The 16,370-nt window shown below is 41.1% G+C and overlaps 2 protein-coding genes across 3 annotated transcripts; both read left to right on the top strand.

Annotated features, from left to right (window-relative positions):
• Positions 1-71: 71 nt before the first annotated feature.
• mis18bp1 (MIS18 binding protein 1) lies at positions 72-6,992 on the top strand. The gene is made up of 16 exons (XM_080041845.1): positions 72-957; positions 1,068-1,208; positions 1,663-1,964; positions 2,167-2,240; positions 2,344-2,465; positions 2,597-2,687; positions 2,829-2,953; positions 3,458-3,621; positions 3,760-3,820; positions 3,914-4,934; positions 5,032-5,210; positions 5,549-5,682; positions 5,785-5,927; positions 6,015-6,102; positions 6,204-6,258; positions 6,488-6,992. The coding sequence occupies exons 1-16, from the start codon at positions 111-113 to the stop codon at positions 6,586-6,588; spliced, it is 3,648 nt and encodes a 1,215-aa protein (XP_079897971.1). The 5' UTR covers positions 72-110; the 3' UTR covers positions 6,589-6,992.
• A 792-nt stretch (positions 6,993-7,784) lies between these two features.
• tpp1 (tripeptidyl peptidase I) lies at positions 7,785-16,232 on the top strand. 2 transcript variants are annotated; one of them, XM_080041777.1, is made up of 13 exons: positions 7,785-7,852; positions 8,326-8,400; positions 9,089-9,228; positions 9,415-9,565; positions 9,933-10,054; positions 10,141-10,325; positions 10,431-10,629; positions 10,924-11,112; positions 11,588-11,660; positions 12,963-13,083; positions 13,169-13,330; positions 13,520-13,645; positions 14,741-16,232. In XM_080041777.1, exons 1-13 carry the CDS (start codon positions 7,842-7,844, stop codon positions 14,879-14,881), a joined length of 1,695 nt encoding a protein of 564 aa, XP_079897903.1. In that variant the 5' UTR covers positions 7,785-7,841; the 3' UTR covers positions 14,882-16,232. The 2 variants fall into 2 exon arrangements, with proteins under 2 accessions (XP_079897903.1, XP_079897904.1); XM_080041778.1 differs by having other exon boundaries at positions 7,840-7,909.
• Positions 16,233-16,370: the final 138 nt, after the last annotated feature.

The raw sequence follows: 16,370 nt of genomic DNA, 5'->3' as shown, positions 1-16,370 counted from the left end.
CCAAAGGCGGCGGCTATGGCGAATTTGAAATTGTAAAGGCTAGCGGTGCTAGTTGCTAGCATCCTGGGTATTTTACGATTTTACTGTTTTGTTTTTTTAATCAATAAAACATGGCTTCGTATCACCATTTTTTACAACACACAACGGCGCGGTTTGATTCTCCTGCCAAGTTGTTTGCTAAGCTAAAATCCAAAGTGCAGAGAGAGGAGATGTGCGCGAGGGAGCCGCTGTGTAACGTTGGAGACAAACATGGAGCACACTTCAAGTCTCCGAGGAAGAGGTCGGAGAGCACCTGGAGGAACGAGGAGATCAAGGAGAACCAGAGGATTGGTTCGTATCGCCATGAAGCGCAGGCTTTGACCCTCTCGCCCATCTCTAGTCCTCAGAAAACCTTTGCACACTTGTATTCGGGGATCAGCTGCAGCAACAGGCCTGGGGAGGAAATGCCTCCTTTGACTGACATAGGAGGCAGATGCACACAGACACAAACAGCCTTCCTGGAGTCCACAGCCATGTGTCACCCCCTCTCTCAGGTAAACAGAAAGCGGATCCACTCGGAGACACCTCGGAACAAGGGAGCCCAGGATGGTTTCCAAGTGAGCAGCAGGACTCCAGTGAAGACAGAGACAGCGGGGGAGGATTTCATGAGGATGGTGTTAGAGGAGGAGAAAACTGCTGCTCTGGACAGACTCATGTCCCCATCTTACGTGTATTCCCCCATGAGGAAGAGGTTGAGGAAGAGAACGTTGGAGCCGCAGGATTTGAACAAAGTCAGCAGCAGCACGAAGGAGGTGAAAGGTGGGACACGGGAAAGGAGAACAACCGCCAGTGCTCTCAGTGAGGATGATACCCGCATAGACGATGTGGGTGATGCCAGAGGATTCTCTAATGACTTATCAGAGATGAACCGGTTCGCTCACGGACCCGTGCTTCCACCCAGACTTACCCCAAACAAACGTGAGACAACATTACTACTGCTTTGATTTAAGTGGAACTTCCTTTCCCTGCATCATCATCCTTTTAGGGGAAGAAACTGACTGATGTTGCTTCTTTGCTGTTTTGAATAGGTTGCCGCCTTCTTGCCATGGAAAGAGAGCCACCGATGTCTCCAGCAAAGATGTTTGCCTACATGAAAGAGAGGGAGAGTAAAGCAGAGCAGCAGGAGGTTCATAAAGTCAGCAGCAGCACCACGCATTTATTGGATGGGGGTGAGTGTTATTATGAAGTGGAAATACTTTTTAAAGGTGCAATATGCAGTTTCAGGGGATGGGGATTTGTTTACATTCGCAGAGCCTGCAGTAAGTTTACAAAACATTTACTCTATGTTAGTTTTGAATAAAACAGCACTTTTGAGGCACCTGGAACCGAAACATAAGACTAGAATATGTTTGTAAACAAAAATGTGGGCCCTGCAACAACAGTGAAACAGTAACTTTTCAGGTAGATTGCCAACATGAAACAGTGTTCCCGGAATCCAATTTTCTTCCTGTGATTTTTTTTTTGTTTATTCAGCATTCTATGAGAATATACCTTACACATTTTTCATCTATCTGACACACCCAACGTTACATCGTACACCTTTTTAAAGATTAAGTTTAAGCTGTTTGTGTTTAGGCATCCTTCTTGTTTTGTTTACTGTTTTCACTGCATTCTTGTCTATAGGTGATTTCAATCAGTGCAGAGACTCTCCTCCCTCCACCACTCACAGTGTGTGTGAGACTGAGGACAGTGTCTTTAGAAGTCCTCCAGAGAGCGTGGCTCATGCCACCCGGCCCACAGTAGAGTCCGCTGACAGCCAATCAGACACAGATCCCACGGGGGATTTCCGGATCCCTGCTCCTCCGCCACAAATCGTTCTCTTTGAAGATCCGCTGGTGCTCAACACGCCTCGGGTCTCCATACCCAAGAAACGAGAGGTTGTGATCAAGCGTAACAAATTTCCCCAGCTCACAAAATTCCCAAGTGTGAGTAGAGATGAATTTTTAAAATAAACACCTATTCATTTTAAACCTTTATTAAAGGGATGTTATTGAGACCTTGGGGAGTAAACTATGTGGATTTAAACAAGCAAAATTAAGTGTGAAATGGGAATCGCCTGAAGTTTGTCTCCTCTTTGACAATCTTGTCCGTTGTTCCTCGTTGAGCCTGTGTTTTTTTCTTCGGCAGGAGAGCAAGATTTATCTCAAAAGGTGGTTCCTGAGGAAGACTCATAAAGGCCTTTTTCTTGATGGAATCCACCGGTAAGACTGTTAAAAGAAAAATGTAAAAGCTACTCTCCTGTGAGACAGACGAGTATATGTTTTTGATTTCCCTTTTTTTTTTTAACTTGTCGTTTTCACCCAGGGACGACAAAGTTCCATGGAACAGTAACATCATCGCGCACAGGGTTTCTAATACTGTGGTGAAGACCATCTCTGGCAGCGTTTACATCTTGGTCGGCAAGATGAACTTGGATTGTGACCGCAGTAAGACAGATTCTGCATTTGTAGATATTTGATTTCACTATCTCATTCCTGCGCTTATTCTTTGATTTAAACAAAGTGTGGATTATCATTCATTTTCTTTCTTCTCCTTATCTCTCACTTATGGCCTGCAGGGTTTCCCATGTGGTTTTTGAAAAAGTTTGTCAGTGGTTTCCCTCCAGACTGGAAAGAACTTTATGACAAGCTTCTGTCGGAGTCAAGAAGGTAATAGAAATTATTTTGATATTCCACTTGAATTATTGAAGCATGAGATGAAATGGCCATTCAGTGGTTAAAAACTCCCATCTTTACGAATAGTGAGGTGTTAAAATGTGGTTTTCTTAAGAGCAGAATTTTCTGTTGTAGCAGTGACTCCGGCAGAGAGGCAAAGAGCCACAGTGAAAGGAGAGGCGTCAGGGCAAAGACAAAATCTGAAACATCCTCTATCAACATGTCTGTGAAGGGACACAGGCCAAATTCTTTGAAAACGCGTAAGTACACTAGGACCACTTTCTCTAAAAAGGCTGCCAAATAAATGCTCCGTGCATGTTCTGAATGTCTGTACTACTTTTCATCATAATCCCTCCAATAGTTGCTGGCAAGGCTAAACATTTCATCTCAGTAATATGTTTCAGATTTTAAACCCCTCGTTGAAACTTTTAGTCCTGCGGTAGTCCATAGATTTAAGGTGGAGTCATCTATTCTGGAAAATGCTGGTAGTCAAAATCCTTTTTTGGTCAAAATCTGTGAATACAGTATCTCCTCACGATCCGCTACCTGTCCGTATTGTGTGCGTGCTGAAAAAACATACAGTGTTAATACATGGCCAAGGCTCTGTAAACGGTCATGTTGCTAGCTACGGTGGGCCCCTTTGTTTACAAACCCTTTGTTTACATACCGGTTTACAGAGACAAGGCTCACGTCTTTGAAGCCATGGCAGCTGTACTAAAGGGAATTCTGTTAACCTTGTACTTTTTAATTATCTCCTTCTCCAGCTCAATCCTGTCCTCCTCCCTCCTCGTCTTCTTCAACCAAAGTGTCTCGAAGTGGCCGCGTGATCAAGCCGCCTCTAGAGTATTGGAGAGGAGGGAGAGTCCTTGTGGACGCTTACATGAACGTTACTGTCCACGAATGTTATGAGACCACCATTTGCCTCCCTGTAAGCACCTAAAGTCGAGCTCATATGAGTTTTATATAATAATCCACAATGTTATTTTATCTGTGCGGGCCAGTTGTTTTGACCATGTAAAGTGACTGATATCTTTGATCCAATTTATTTACTTTCTATGTCTCGCAGGAAGTCAAAACGACAGTGTCTGAGAGGGCGTTGCAAAAACCTGCCAGTGTGTCGAGTAAAGGTAAAGATGGTGACGTTTCTGTTGTTTTTACTGTTGTTGTGAGAGAGGAGTTATGAGTGGTGTGTGTAGACAAACTTTCCTCTGTGTTTCCAGGCCAAGAGCAAAGCCAATCATCTAGCGAGGGGGAGGCATGGGCACCACCACTGAGGAAGGTCAAGGTTTCGCTTCGCAGGTCCAACAGATCCAGGGTTCAACAACCTGAAGAGAAGCCCTCTCATTCATCTAAATCTGCTGTGAAGACACTCAGCAGCCCTGATGAGTCATCCGGCAGACCAAAGAGGTCCAGCCGTGGGCGTCAGGCCTCAGAGTATCTGGACCCCGCCCCTCAAAAGCACCGTGAGCCTGAGAAGTCTTCAACACGGAGGTCCAGGAAACAGACGCCGGAAACCACACAGCGACTGGCGAGAGCCTCAAGGAACAAACGTGCCGTCTCGTCATTCCCGGAATCTGCCCCTGTTCATGACAAAACCTCACAGGAACGCTCATCGGAGGACGAGTTTCCCTCTAGGAGAGAGAAAAAGAAAGCTCACCGTAAGACCAGGCCAAGCCGTGCATTTCCATCCAGTCAGTCATCGGACTGCTCTGAGGAGAGCGGGCAGGAGGAACCCAAGAAGAGAACCAAAGGGACAAAGAACAGCAAATCTGCACCAACACAAATAAAACCTAGACAGAGCAAATGCACCAAGATGTCACCACCCACGAAGCCTTTGCCTAAGTCCACAACATCCAGCAGCAAACGCAAGACAAGAAAAGGCAACACGTTGTCTTCGCAAGAGGAAGAAGAGGATGTGTGGACGCCGAGGAGAGAGAGGGGCAGGAATGTTCTTAACAAGACCAGGCCAAGCCGCGTGTTTCCATCCAGTCAGTCATCGGACTGCTCTGAGGAGAGCGGGCAGGAGGAACCCAAGAAGAGAACCAAAGGGACAAAGAACAGCAAATCTGCACCAACACAAATAAAACCTGGACAGAGCAAATGCACCAAGATATCACCACCCACGAAGCCTTTGCCGACAACATCCAGCAGCAAACACAAGACAAGTAAAGGTAACGCATTATCTTCACCACAGGAAGAAGAGGATGCGTGGACCGAGGCAGAGCTGATGAAGCTACAAGAGTACGTTTTCTATTGCCAATTGAATAAGAAGGAAGCATTTGGCAGAATAAGAGCAACATCCTTCTGTATAATAAGTGTGTGTATCTCTGTTTCCCAGGGCTGTGTCCTCCTACCCCAAGCACAAGTTGGGTTACTGGGCAAAGGTGGCAAGTGCAGTTGGCACACGTTCTGCAGAAGAGTGCCACAAGCAGCACACATCCCGGGTCCCCTTCCAGCCGTCCGCCAAGAAACCCCAGAGAGCTAAAAAGCAAAATAAAGAAGCAACAAAAGAGCCAGGTAGAGAAAAGTCTCAGTTTAGGGTCTCACTTGATTATTATTATTCAACATGAACTACATTCTGAAGATGCACTTTAATGAGATATTATCATTTTTCTGGCTAAAGATTATTTTAATTGTTTGGTCATTTCTTCTTTTCTCAATTAATTGATTAATCGTTTGGTCTATAAATAGTGCGATAACAGTACAATTTAAACCCCTGAAAAACAATTGGATGTAGTAAGAAGGTGTGAAAATGTTGTCTAAGTAATTTTTATTCACTCTTAAACCCCTTACTATCGATAAGCTAAGTATTTTTTAGCCAGAGATGACTAGCTCTAACGTACGCCTCATTGCAGTTCTGCCTGTGATATCTGCCCGGGTGGGAACCTTAAAAAGGAAGCAGCAGGTGCGTGAGTTCCTGGAGACTATGCCCAGAGAAGACGTTGAAGATGGGTTCAGCTCTGCGTACATGCAGAACAAACGCTTTGAGGTTCGTCTCTGTCTGTTTGTAGTTTTAAATAAGGTTTGGTGATTTGTGGCACTTTTTGTGGAGAGTGATATCGGTCCTCCCTCCCCCCTAACTGTGCAATAGATGCCCTCAATGTGTCCAAGTGATGACAATGACTTTGCGATGTCCGACCTGGAGCCCCTGACCCCCAAGTCGTCAGCTTTCCCCGAAGTAAAGACGCCTCAGTGTCTGCATATCACTCCCGGCATGATGGGCTCTCCAAACAAGTAAGTGATGTCGACGCCTTGCGTTCTGAGCCAGTAAGAGTTGATTACGGTTCGATAACTTAACGTTCCTCTTTCTTGATTTCAAAGGACCAACAACGACAAGTACGTCTTTCAACTCCAGAAGAGGATGAAGAAAAATCAGTTTAAAGTTTGCAAACTAGCTCCCTCTTCAAAGGTACTCACTTACAAAGGCCATTTTCTGAGATCCCTTTTCTGATCATTTTATTTGACTTAACAATTCCTTATTTTTTTTCTTCTCTTTTTTCTTTCTTTCAGAGCCACACACCAACGCCATCGGCTAAACGTACAATGAAAAGATGTGGCAACACAGGTCGGAAATATAATCTATGTACCTTTTTTATGTACAGCGGAATTATATTATGTATAATGCTAGTGTTTTATTGACTCGTCTAACTTGATGTTCATTGTTAGGGCTATATTGATGTTTAGATACACAGGAATGAGTTGAACACATTTCAAAAGCTGCAACAAAAGCTGAAAGCATACTTTCGTAACACAAAATGTTTATTTTCTACTTCTTCTTCTCCTTTTTTCACTAGAAAATGACAACTTTGTTGTTTGGGAGTTGTTCCCAGGAAAGGAAGGAGCGCTGTCCGATAGTGGAGAGGAAGAGGATTTTTACTTCTCAGACGACGACTGATTAGAGCTGAAATGTCACATTTATAAAAAAAAAAAAATTGGATTCACATAAATTAAAATCAATGGGAAAGAGGAGAGATGAGATTGGACCTTTTCCCCATGTTGAACTCATCAAATGCGGACAACAATTCTGAGAAAGTTTCTGCTCCTGTCTTTCACTTAGAGGTGGATGGTAAGAGGAGGAATGGTCTATGGATTTCTTTAAAAAAAAATGTTTTAAGAAAATGCAAATGAACCGAAGCCTTTAAAGTTGACCTATTACTTGGTGTTTAAAAACTGAACACACTTGTCTTGAGGAAACTTGGCCTGTAAAGTTTAATAGTTCGAACTTGATTTATAATTTCTTATGCTGCTGTCTTTTAGTATGCTCCTGTGAATTTGGAATGTTTTGTTTAAAGCCTTGGTCCAAAGACACCGTTGTAATCATAATTTTAATAAACATTCTTCAATTGTCAGTATTTTCTTTATGTGTGTCTATATTTTATATTCAAGAGTATTCAGCCTCTTTGGAGGCCTGACTTTCAGGTTGGGAACCCACTAATCAAGTATATGATATTCTAACTAGACCCTACAATTTCAGTTTAATTTTCCTTAATGTTCCTGGGTGTGATAAACCCCAGATTGATTTTTGTGAAAGGTAATGGGTTTCCAAAAGAAGAATGGGAATTGTAATGCAGAAAAATCAAGAGTGCAGTGACTATTCCTCTCAGTCCATGAGTCTTTCTATGTTTGTACACAAACTCATGGTTGAAGGGTCACCTTTATCCCCTGAGAAAAGTGTGTCCTCATGCTTTTTTTTTGCATGTTATCTGGTCCACCGATAGGTAGGACCATTCAGTTCCAGGGGAGTGATGATCATTATGCGTTAACTTAGATTTATTATTTGTTCTGTCTATCGCCAGACCGCAGCTCAATCTTGTTTATGATTGAACATGGGCTGCAGAGCGAAATAAAATCGCCGGCTTACTCGCTTAGTTCACCCAGGCTAGTGTGGCTCTGCAATTCAAAACGTGGATGTCCTGTATTTGAATCTTCCTCGTGAAGACAATAAATGTCTGTTACCGAAATTATTTGATATACAAATGTTGAAAGATTAAAAAAGAAAAAACTGAATGCTAAGTATAAATGAACCTTACACACAGTTTGAATAACAAAAGTCAGGTGATTCCGTGTCACGTGACTTTTGCGTCTATAACCGCCTGTGCACCGGAGACCAGCCGAGTTTTGACAACAACTGATCCAGCCGAGGACACGATGAACACACTGTAAGTGGCTCAAATAAGTTCTTACAGTTGGCTATTTCTTACAGAGATAATTATGAGGTAAGAGACTCAGATACGGTTAACTATTTGTATCGTTGCAGACCGAGTCTTTGATTTTACTGTGTTGACCCAGATAGCTGCTGCGAACTAACACACTGCAGCTGCAGTTAACACCACGTTAATGTTCCTGTAATTGTTTTTTTAAAGGAACAACGTATCTAGTTGATCGTAGGGTTAGAAAACCGTGTTGTCTTCGTGTACGTTTATTAACGCCTTTCATTTGACCTTTTGAGTCCAATGACACTATGTTTTTCTGTAACAATAAAACACACTGAAGCAAGGAGCTGATTCGTTTTAAGATGTTCCGGGCTAGATTTTAAGTATGTGTGCTCTATTGTCGTTTCTTCACCATCCGTTTTTCGGGAGAGTCGGCAATCACATGTTTACCCTCTATGTTTTGTTTACTCTTCCACCAGGTTGTTCTTATCCATCCCATTGTTGCTCAGCTCGTTGGTCTGGAGTGGGTATCTGGAATATGACCAAGATGTCTTGTAAGCATTTTTTTTAGATCCACTATCATTATTATTATTATTATTATTATTATTATTATTATTATTATTATTATTATTATTATTATTATTATTATTATTATTATTATTATTATTATTATTAGTATTAGTATTATTATTATTATTAGTATTAGTATTATTATTATTATCTCAATGTCGTTTAGTAAACCATTTTTATATCTTCACTTTTTCAACCCCTATGTAAGACATTTGAAAGAAATTCCTTATTGCCCGCCCCTTTTGTCTTAAACAAAGAGCGGTTTTGTAATCCCAAATATGCAATAAATAGCCTAGGGAATAAAAGAGGAAATCTATACAACCATATTCTAATAAATGAGGAGTACAGTCTCATGAGTCTGAAAAAATGTCCAGTGATATGCAAGCTTTTATCACTGCTGTGCGGCTAGTACTTTGTTAACTGCAGATATGGAGATCTAGGTCTCTAATACTGTGCCTGTTTCTCATGAACAGTAGGACAAAATTATACCTAATCAACAATAAGATGTTGAAATCACTACTGTGATGTTTCCGGAGGATCATTGCATCAAATGTACTGCAATTTAATCAATACAATTTAAATTGAACAGGTCGGTCAATATCTACATATTCTTTCTCACAGTGTTGGGTAAAGTGAAAAATGACGATAAAATGTTTTTTCCTCTCTCCTCAGGATACCAGAAGACTGGATTAAAGTGGGCCGGGTCCGTCCCTCAGAGGAGCTGGAGCTGACCTTTGCCCTGAAGCAGCAGAACGTTGACTTACTAGAGGAAACACTCAGACTCGTGTCAGACCCTGACTCAGCACAATATGGTAGGACTTTATCTGAACTGCTGGTTGTCCTCTATTGACCCTGAAAATCTAGTATTAAAAAAAAATACTTGTTTTGTGTGTCCACTTTTTCCTTATTTTTTCCTTTGTGATGTGCTGCGTATCCCAGGGATACCGTTCAAAACCGGCGTTAAACCGAGTGACTGAGTCGTGTTTTGTCCTACCCAGGTAAACACCTGACCCTGGAGGAAGTGTCCTCCCTCGTGCGTCCATCTGAACTGACCCACAAGGTGGTTCGACAGTGGCTGCAGAGTCATGGGATTACAGACTGCCTGACTGTTCACACTCAGGACTTTTTACAGTGCACAATGACTGCAGAGTAAGCATTTCCTTTTTTTCAGCGACATTTGTTCCGCTTTCTCAGCACATTTTCATTTTACTTGCTCTTGACACAGTTAAGACCGAAAAAAATGTATCTTATTAAGTTCCCTCTGTGTGTTAACCTTACAGAGGCCTTCCTCTTAACCCTTGAGAAGGTTCCTCTTTTTGTGGCTATTGGTTAAAATCAAACTGCTTTTGTAATTCAGAAATCTAGGCCAAGGTTTTTGGATCTCTGATATTAGTTCTTCTTACTTGTAAGAGTTTATTTACTGAGATAGATTAGTCATTGCTGGTATACAAGACTGGACACCACAATGCTGTAGATGTTGAGGCTGTGGTTGTTTTTGTTTGTTTTATGTGTGAAGGGTTGCAGAGATGCTGCTTCCTGGCAGCAGGTTCCACCTTTACATCAGAGACGGCCATTCTCTGGTGAGGTCTTCAGCTCCGTACGCTGTTGACAACGACGTTCACCAGCACCTGGACTTTGGTGAGAAACATTTCTGTTCAGCTGCCATTTGTGATTACTGTATGTTTAGTTCATGGTCTGTTCTTACAATTATTGTGCTTCTGCAGTTGGAGGCCTTCACCGCTTCCCTCCTAAAGGGCAGGACCCCAGCAAAGCCTCATCCAACGGGAAGAAGAAGCAGTCCAAGGTAGGGGTGCACCTGGGAGTGACACCCGCCATCTTGAGGGCACGCTATAATCTGACTGCATCTGATGTGGGAACAGCTCAGAACAACAGCCAGGCTGTAGCTCAGGTTTGACTCTCAGAATGAGTTCTTCATAAACGTTAAGTGTGCTGAGACATGAAATCTCACTGTAACTTAGCATACTTTTTCACTCGAGCTGTTTTTATCTTTTAGTTCTTGGAGCAGTACTACAGCCCTGCAGACCTGGCTGAGTTCATGACCATGTTTGGCCGGAGCTTCCAGCATCTCTCTCAGGTGGAGCGGGTGGTGGGGACTCAGGGACGAGGGAAGGCCGGTATAGAGGCCACCCTGGATGTAGAGTACATCATGAGCACGGGGGCAAACATCTCCACATGGGTCTTCACCAATCCAGGTCTGTATAACTTGTAGGGTTGATGCTTTCAATCGTGTGTGAATGTGGAGAACTGAAAGGAGAACATAATACTGTCTTTGGTGCACTCTGTACATTGCATTGAAATGCTTACATAGACTTCTTCTCGGATAAAATATCAGGGTATCAAGTGTTGATAACATGTTCATGCAGCATTATTCCAAAACGCCTTAGTAGAGTAAAAAAAAGGTAGGCTACATTTTGGACTTATTTTTAGTCCGACAAACAATAAAACCCTATTAGGACACCAACACTCATTTCCTCATGGTCCGTCAGGTCGCCATGAGTCCCAGGAGCCTTTCCTCCAGTGGATGGTTCTGCTCAGCAACATGTCTGACCTGCCCCGGGTTCACACCATCAGCTACGGAGACGATGAAGACAGCCTGTCTGCTGCGTACATGATGCGCATCAATACAGAGTTTATGAAGGCTGGCGTCAGGGGAATATCTTTGCTCTTTGCTTCTGGTCAGTAAGGAGGAAGTAAACAACACTCAGTCTATACTATATCAGCAACATGTGACCTGTTTACGAGCAGCTTACAAAGCCTTTGTTTGTCTACAGGACGGCTTCAGCCTGTTATCTATTCAACATGTGATAATCACTTCAGAGTATCAGCCACTGTCTGGTCTGACATGTTGTCAAATGCAGTGACCTAACTGTTAACTGTAAACTTGTTTCGTAACATCCTAAGAGAGATGTCTCTTTGGCAACCTGCCAACTTATTGTGGCTTTGTGCCATTGTTATAGTCAGATCTTTATCTCCTTTAAAACATGAACACATCCCTTTTGTTTTGAATAGATACCCGCAATGGCTCTGTAAAAAGGTGTTCACATGTTGACTTTGGGCCTGTGTTTTTTCCATATCCTAAAATAATACTCTTGAAGCGGCATGACTGCATCATGTTTAGTTTTTATCTCTGTTCCTTTATTTCACGGTCAGGTGACAGCGGTGCAGGCTGCAGACATATGGGTAAAGACCGAAACTCCTTCAGGCCAAGTTTTCCTGCCTCAAGGTAAATTGTAAAACTGAATAAGTGAATGGATTTAGCCCTGTGGTAGGTTTTGTAAAAGGTTGATTAATTTTTGTATCTTTTTTAATGTCAATGGTTTTAAAAAAACAGGATATACCGGAACGAACTGTGAGGAAACGCTATCTTACTACTGAAGTGGCTGCACATTTTAATGAGCTTTTAAATGACACTCCTGCAGTTGTTTTACCCTCTTCTTGTGATTTTATTGTAGATAGTTTTAACAGTGAACTTAGAGCAACTCTTGATGCAGTAGCTCCACTAAAGCTGAAAAAGGTCACAGCTAACCTAACAGCACCCTGGAGAAACCAACACACCAAGCAACTCAAGAAAAACTGTCGGAAAGCAGAAAGAAAATGGAGAAAAAATAAACTAATAATCCATTACCAAATTTTTCGTGAACAACTCACTATTTACAATAAAGCCATGAAACATGCCAGACAAACATACTTCTCAAAATTGATCACTGATAACCGGAACAACCCCAAAATCTTATTTACAACCATTGATCATTTAATTAACCCTGTTTTTATTAAGACGGAAAGTTTGTCAACCAAAAAAGAATGTGAAGAGTTTGCAGCTCACTTCAGTAGCACAATGGAAACTATTAGATCCAATTTATGTCAGACTCCCCCTGTGAATTTTAATTTTAATCACAAGGAATCTTTGTTTTTACATGAGGAAACACTAGAGACGTTTGTCCTGGTTGATGCTGGGGAAAGTTGTTTCACAATTTAAAAACAGCAACCTGCCTCTTAGACCCTATTCCCACATCCTTTTTTAAAACAGTTTTTAGATTTTTAGAAAAAGGATGTTCTTAATATTATGAACTACTCTCTTCAGATGGGCATTTTCCCCACAGCTTTAAAGACTGCCATGGTCAAGCCTCTTCTGAAGAGAATACATTTAGACCCCTCACTTCCCAGTAACTACAGACTAGTATCCAATCTGCCGTTTTTAAGCAAAATTTTAGAGAAGCTTGTTTTTAATCAGTTAAATGATTTTATGAACTCGCACAACAATTTTGAAAAGTACCAGTCTGGCTTTCGAGTATGTATCAAGCACTTTGTGTTACATTTGATTGTATGAAAAGTGCTATATAAATAAAGTTTGATTGATTGATTCAGTGTCACCTGAATTAGACATTTATTTGTCCATCCAACCCTCAGCCTGTATGTTAAGCCTTCAGAGTTTTGAAATCAATTTAAATACGTGTCCTAGTCTCAAAACGTTTGGCGACAAGTATTGAATATATTTAACGATGTATGTCCTGCTTCTTGTTTCCAGCCCATATGTGACAACGGTAGGAGGAACTTCATTCAAGAACCCCTTTAAGCTCACGTATGAAGTGACTGATTACATCAGTGGAGGAGGCTTTAGCAATGTCTTCAAGATGCCCGATTACCAGGTAATGAAATATTGGGTCATCAGCTCTTGTAATGTTAAGTTACTACAGACGGTGTCATTGATGCTGTGTGTCTGCGTTCCTACAGGCCAGTGCAGTGGATGCGTATCTAAAAAGCGTAGGGGCAACCCTCCCTCCTCAGTCATATTACAACACCAGTGGCAGGGCCTATCCAGACCTGGCTGCCCTGTCTGATAACTACTGGGTGGTCATCAACAGAGTCCCCGTCCCCTGGGTGTCTGGGACCTCGGTAACATTTTTAAAAACTTGATTTAAATACTTATGGGACAATATAGATTTGACAGATTTAATCCCATTGTCACTGTTAAAAGACTATTTTTTAAAGACTATACACAGCAGTTACTATTAGTATGAAGTGTTGCGATTGCTAGCTTCATTGTGCTGTGTTACATCTCTCATCAACTGATCTCTCTTCCAGGCGTCCACCCCTGTGGTCGGAGGCATGCTGGCTCTCATCAATGATCAGCGGCTGCTAAAGGGCCTACCTGTTCTGGGCTTCCTCAACCCTCGCCTCTACAAGCTCAAAGGACAGGCCCTATTTGATGTAAGTCAGGTTATTACTGTAAGGCAAGGCAAGTCAATTTTATTTATAGAGCACATTTCAGGCACAGGGCCACTCAAGGTGCTTCACAGGGTTAAAATCAAATAAATTATACAAAAAAAAAAAAAAAAAAAAGGAACAAATTTAAAACATGGATAAAAATACAAAATTTAAATAAAAGAATTAAAACATTTTACCAAAAAAATAAAAAAAGCGGACCTCAGACTCTCTGGCAGTCCGTTCCAGACATTGGGCGCATAAACGCTGAATGCCGCCTCTCCCTGTTTAGTCCTAGCTCTGGGGACTTTTAAAAGACCTGTCCCAGACGACCTAAGGGCTCTGGGCGGCTCATAACGTATCAGCAGATCAGTAATGTATTGAAGTAAAAGGCTTGATTGTATGTAGTTATTTCATATAGCTTCATGTTCTTGCTTTGCAGAGCTATTTGCTTCCTTGGTACACATGTACAATCTATTGCAATTCAATACAACAGCTCTGCTATACATTCTACTGTTTCCAAACTCATAATGTTCAGTTTCTTTCTGAAATATGTACATTCAATTACATGTTCATTATTCAGATCATAGTTAAAGAAATGGTTGTCCTTGACTGCATTGATGTATATTAATTCAAGACAGTTGCAGAAACACATCAATGTATTGCAGGCTTGTACCACTAACTATGCCACCACTAACTATGACCACCAGTGTTAAAACATATGACAATTTTATAACTTTGCAGCAGAACAGTTGTATGGGTTGCATTAGATTTTGTAGTTTAAAAAAAAGTGTGGCATCTGAGAGTATCTGGAAAGCATTTCACCTGTGTTGATCCATGAGACGAGTAAAAATAATTGTATTATGTTAACCAAAGAAATCTAATTATAGAACTTTCTTTTATCTATTCTATTTAATTATTTTTTAAAACCTGCATTGACAGATTTAGACACATTTTGTATAAAACGACACGGATATGTTAATGTTTTTTTTACTCTTAGCAACTGTAATTCAAGCCTTTAACTAACATTAGAAGAAAACGCTTTCGTAACACATTTTGTAGTCAGTCTGGTTCCTAAATGGTATGCTTCCTTGTCTCCAGGTAACAGAGGGTTGTCACCTGGGCTGTCTGGACGAACAGGTTCAGGGGAAAGGTTTCTGTGCTGCACCTTCGTGGGACCCTGTCACCGGCTGGGGGACACCAAACTACCCTGCACTGCTGGCTGCCCTGCTAGCGGAGTGAAAACCTGCCCTTCATCAAAGATGAACCATCAGCGTCTGCTCTGGGAGCAGCAGGTACTTTACTCTCAGCCAAACTCTTGACCCGGTGCCTGATGCCAAAGGCCGAATGGTGCAATGGAGGAAAACGATGCCAATACTTAAAGTTCTATGCTGATTTGAGTTTTTTATTGAGTTCATTTGAGCTTTCAAAAAGCTGCTTTCTGCCAGTGTTCAAGAAAGTTTTTACCGGCCATCATCACTTCTGTCCAATTTACGGATACTCTTAAATCCTCTGTAGGTGCATTTTATTTTCTCTCCTAAGGCTTTAAACTGTTTTATTAAAAATATTTTAGGTCCGGAATAGTGGGAAATTTTTAATGCTCCACTGCAGTTTCCCATTTCTGCTGTTCACTGCATTTTAACTGACCCAGATTTCTGTGAATCTCTTGAAGAAACTTAAAGGCACATGGATATTATCAGTAGCTTTCGCCTTGGAATTCATACAAAGCAATAGAAACTGTGCGTACACTGGTTGCTATGCATAAAGAACAAATACTTAATTACACACACCAATCGCCTCTTGGATATACACACTGGCCTATTTGAATCTTGCTTTTTATATTAAGTGTCTAATGTTGGATGTCAATTACATTTAAATATCGGATGCAAAAGTTTCACCACAGACAGGTTTGGTTTGTATAGTAAGACTGAAATGGCCAAACTGTAATATTGTTAATACAAAAGTCTATTATTCCATATTTTTTCTGCAGGGACAAGCCATTAATAAGTCAGGATATCATTTATTAACAAATATTTGCATGCAATTCTAAAAATGTCAGTAGTGTTTGTGTAATAAAAAAAAAGGTAATATGGTTTAAAATCAACAGGACCCGTTTTAAGATTGTACTTTGGTTTGTTGCCTTTTGCTCTGCGGCTTTGAACTAAGCAGATACACTGTAATATGTGGGTTGAATTAGGTGATTCAGCAATTCTTTCCACGAGTGTTGTTGCACCTGTTTATCTTTTAAACATTTAAATCCTCAAATCAGATGTTTTTAAAGAGAGAGACGGCATGTGTTTGTGAATGTATTAAAGCTGGATTTGTATTTGATGTCAGTGTATTGTTTTGTATTATCCTGAGTCAAGTGTGAAAGCAGATCTGGATGCTGCCATTTTTACTAATGTACGAGATGCTTAAGTTTTGCGCAAAAGAATGCAATGAAAAGAACTGAATCAACAGAAAGTTATTATGCAAAAATTGTCATTGCTCAACATTTCTTTTTTTTAATAAATAAAGCAAAACTGCCATTTCCTAGTTTCCATTTTGAGACTGAGAATTTTCAAATATTATTACATCTTATGTGACTACGCTTAATTTCTGGGCTGTTGGTTGAAAAACCCAAATAAATTTGCCTGACATTTTAAAGTGCAAACAATTAATGGAGAACATACAAAAAAATTATGAGTGTCAACTGAACACCTTGTAACAGTTGAGATCGAAGCCATCAAAT

This window comes from Ammodytes marinus (assembly GCF_949987685.1).
Source record: "Ammodytes marinus genome assembly, chromosome: 15".
Classification (NCBI taxonomy): domain Eukaryota; kingdom Metazoa; phylum Chordata; class Actinopteri; order Uranoscopiformes; family Ammodytidae; genus Ammodytes; species Ammodytes marinus.
This window is presented reverse-complemented; position numbering and strand designations above follow the sequence as displayed.